We start from the raw sequence: 2,281 nt of genomic DNA on the forward strand, positions 1-2,281 counted from the left end.
GGCAGGCGCAAAGGTGCCGGAAGCTTCCATTTATGAAGTGCAGTATGCAGACGACCTCACCCTTGTCGCGGCCTACAGGAAATCCTGAACACCTATGCACATGTGTATGCACATGTCGGCCTTGAGGTGAATGTATGTAAGACTCAGATTCTCTTTCAACCTGCACCAAATTCAACCACATCTCCACCATTCATCCAGCTTAACGGTACTACCCTCTCTAATGTTACCCACTTTCAGTATCTCGGCTCCCACCTGTCCACCACCGCGGACATCGATGAAGAGATTCAACATCGGATCAGATGTGCATCACAAGCCTTTGGCAGACTCTGTACCCGTGTCTTCAGCTGTAGGCAGCTGAAATTATCTACAAAGTTACACGTATACCGAGGCCGTAGTACACAGTGGGTTGTGTACATAACTATTACCAAACAGGAGAATATATTAGTATGTCATATGAATCAGACACAAAGGTATTAAATTCATTGATACACAGTCACTTAATTTTTTTTCAATTAATTTTTTATTATTTTACAAGTATTTTATATCATTCGAAGACTACCACTTTTAGACACAGGTAATTTCAGATAATTATGTGAAAGTTAGGCAAAAAATATGTCAGCTGTTACAAGAAGTGTGACACAGATGTTAGTAATGTGTTTAGGAACATATTATACTACTGGGGTGAGATAGAAGGTAAAATATGACAAACTTTTGTTTGTGTGAATTACTTTTTACTCGTTGTCAGTGTGCCATACCTCCTTTTACCCATCTTACTTACATAATGTCACTTCTTTCGGTAAGAGAAACAGCAATAAAAATTGTATTCATAATTTATTGAGACGAGTCCTGGTGGCCTCCCTAACTCATCTGTGAAAGACACAAACAAGCAATTAGAGGAAGAGAAGCTAATATTATTCTTATGGTCTGACAATAATGAACTTTAGTGAATGTGTTTAAGGATTATAAATATCAAAGCAGCTAATATATCAAAATAGAAAAATACATAAATTAAAATATTATAACAATTTACATGAAGACAATCTCATTAGTACTTAAAATATATGGATTAATTAAATGTACACAGTGAGTTATCGTACTCAAGGGGTTAAGTTAACGTATTCACGGGATTAAATTCCTAAGAATTCCTAAGGGTTGACTCACCAGAAGCAACATGACTCTAATGACGATAACCATATCCACTCCTTTAGCCACTGCCGTAGCCATGACCATATCCACCATGACCATATCCACTTCCATAGCCGTTGCCGTATCCATGTCCATAGCCGTTGCCGTATCCATGACCATGTCCACCATAGCCATGACCATGTCCACTGTAGCCATTGCCATGACCATAGTATCTACCTCCGTGTCCACCGTGGCTACTGCTTTGTCCACTGTTGCCACTTCCATGACCATAGTATCTACCTCCGTGTCCACCGTGGCTACTGCTTTGTCCACTGTTGCCACTTCCATGACCATAGTATCTACCTCCGTGTCCACCGTGGCTACTACCTTGTCCACTGTTGCCACTTCCATGACCATGGTATCTACCTCCGTGTCCACCGTGTCCACCGTGTCCACCGTACCTTGAGGTTGAGGTGTCAGCGTGGGCCAGGGTGACCACCAGCAGGCCAGCCACCACCACCATCATCATCTTCATCTGTAACATCAAACTCAGGCTTAATGACGGGTCACACCACAACTTCCATCATATTAACGGAGTGGAAATATTTCTACTTCATACACATAATGTTTCGATATACTGTAGGCATAGGAAAATATACATAGAGACTACTGGTATCCCTCCATTAGGTAATTTATGCACATCATTACTACTGGCTTGTCTTAACACAGCATCACCACCACCAACTGGTTTCAACACAGCATTAACTCCAGTCAATCTCACTACAGCAACATATCTAGTCAGACTCTACACAGCAGCTGTTCCCTGACTCCCTCAATAACAGCGGCTGTATCACTCACAGTTTGGGAGATCATGTTGGCTCACTACAGGTGTCCTACTGCCAGTAAGTCACAGCAGACAATGTCCATCATCACTCCCCACCACACCTTATATACCGTCAACACACCTCAGTGTCCCTGGCCGTCACCACTAATGACTGACACACACAGGCAACTCTCAACATTTCGAATACATGCCTGTTTGATTTTTAGTGATAATGGTTCACATGAAAGTGACCTTTATAACAGTGGAAGTGTTGACCTGTCATACACCCAGTGTCGTGTGATCGTTCGTGGTCTTACCTGAGTATAATCAGGT

General features: G+C 42.1%; 1 protein-coding gene across 1 annotated transcript; it reads right to left on the minus strand.

Annotated features, from left to right (window-relative positions):
• Positions 1-814: 814 nt before the first annotated feature.
• On the minus strand, positions 815-2,060 carry LOC121855687 (glycine-rich cell wall structural protein-like). The gene is made up of 3 exons (XM_042350772.1): positions 1,984-2,060; positions 1,162-1,660; positions 815-867 (listed from the first exon to the last, which is right to left on the minus strand). The coding sequence occupies exons 1-2, from the start codon at positions 1,996-1,998 to the stop codon at positions 1,205-1,207; spliced, it is 471 nt and encodes a 156-aa protein (XP_042206706.1). The 5' UTR covers positions 1,999-2,060; the 3' UTR covers positions 815-867; positions 1,162-1,204.
• Between the last annotated feature and the right edge of the window lie 221 nt (positions 2,061-2,281).

This window comes from Homarus americanus, unplaced genomic scaffold (genome assembly GCF_018991925.1).
Source record: "Homarus americanus isolate GMGI-L3 unplaced genomic scaffold, GMGI_Hamer_2.0 scaffold15982, whole genome shotgun sequence".
Taxonomy (NCBI): domain Eukaryota; kingdom Metazoa; phylum Arthropoda; class Malacostraca; order Decapoda; family Nephropidae; genus Homarus; species Homarus americanus.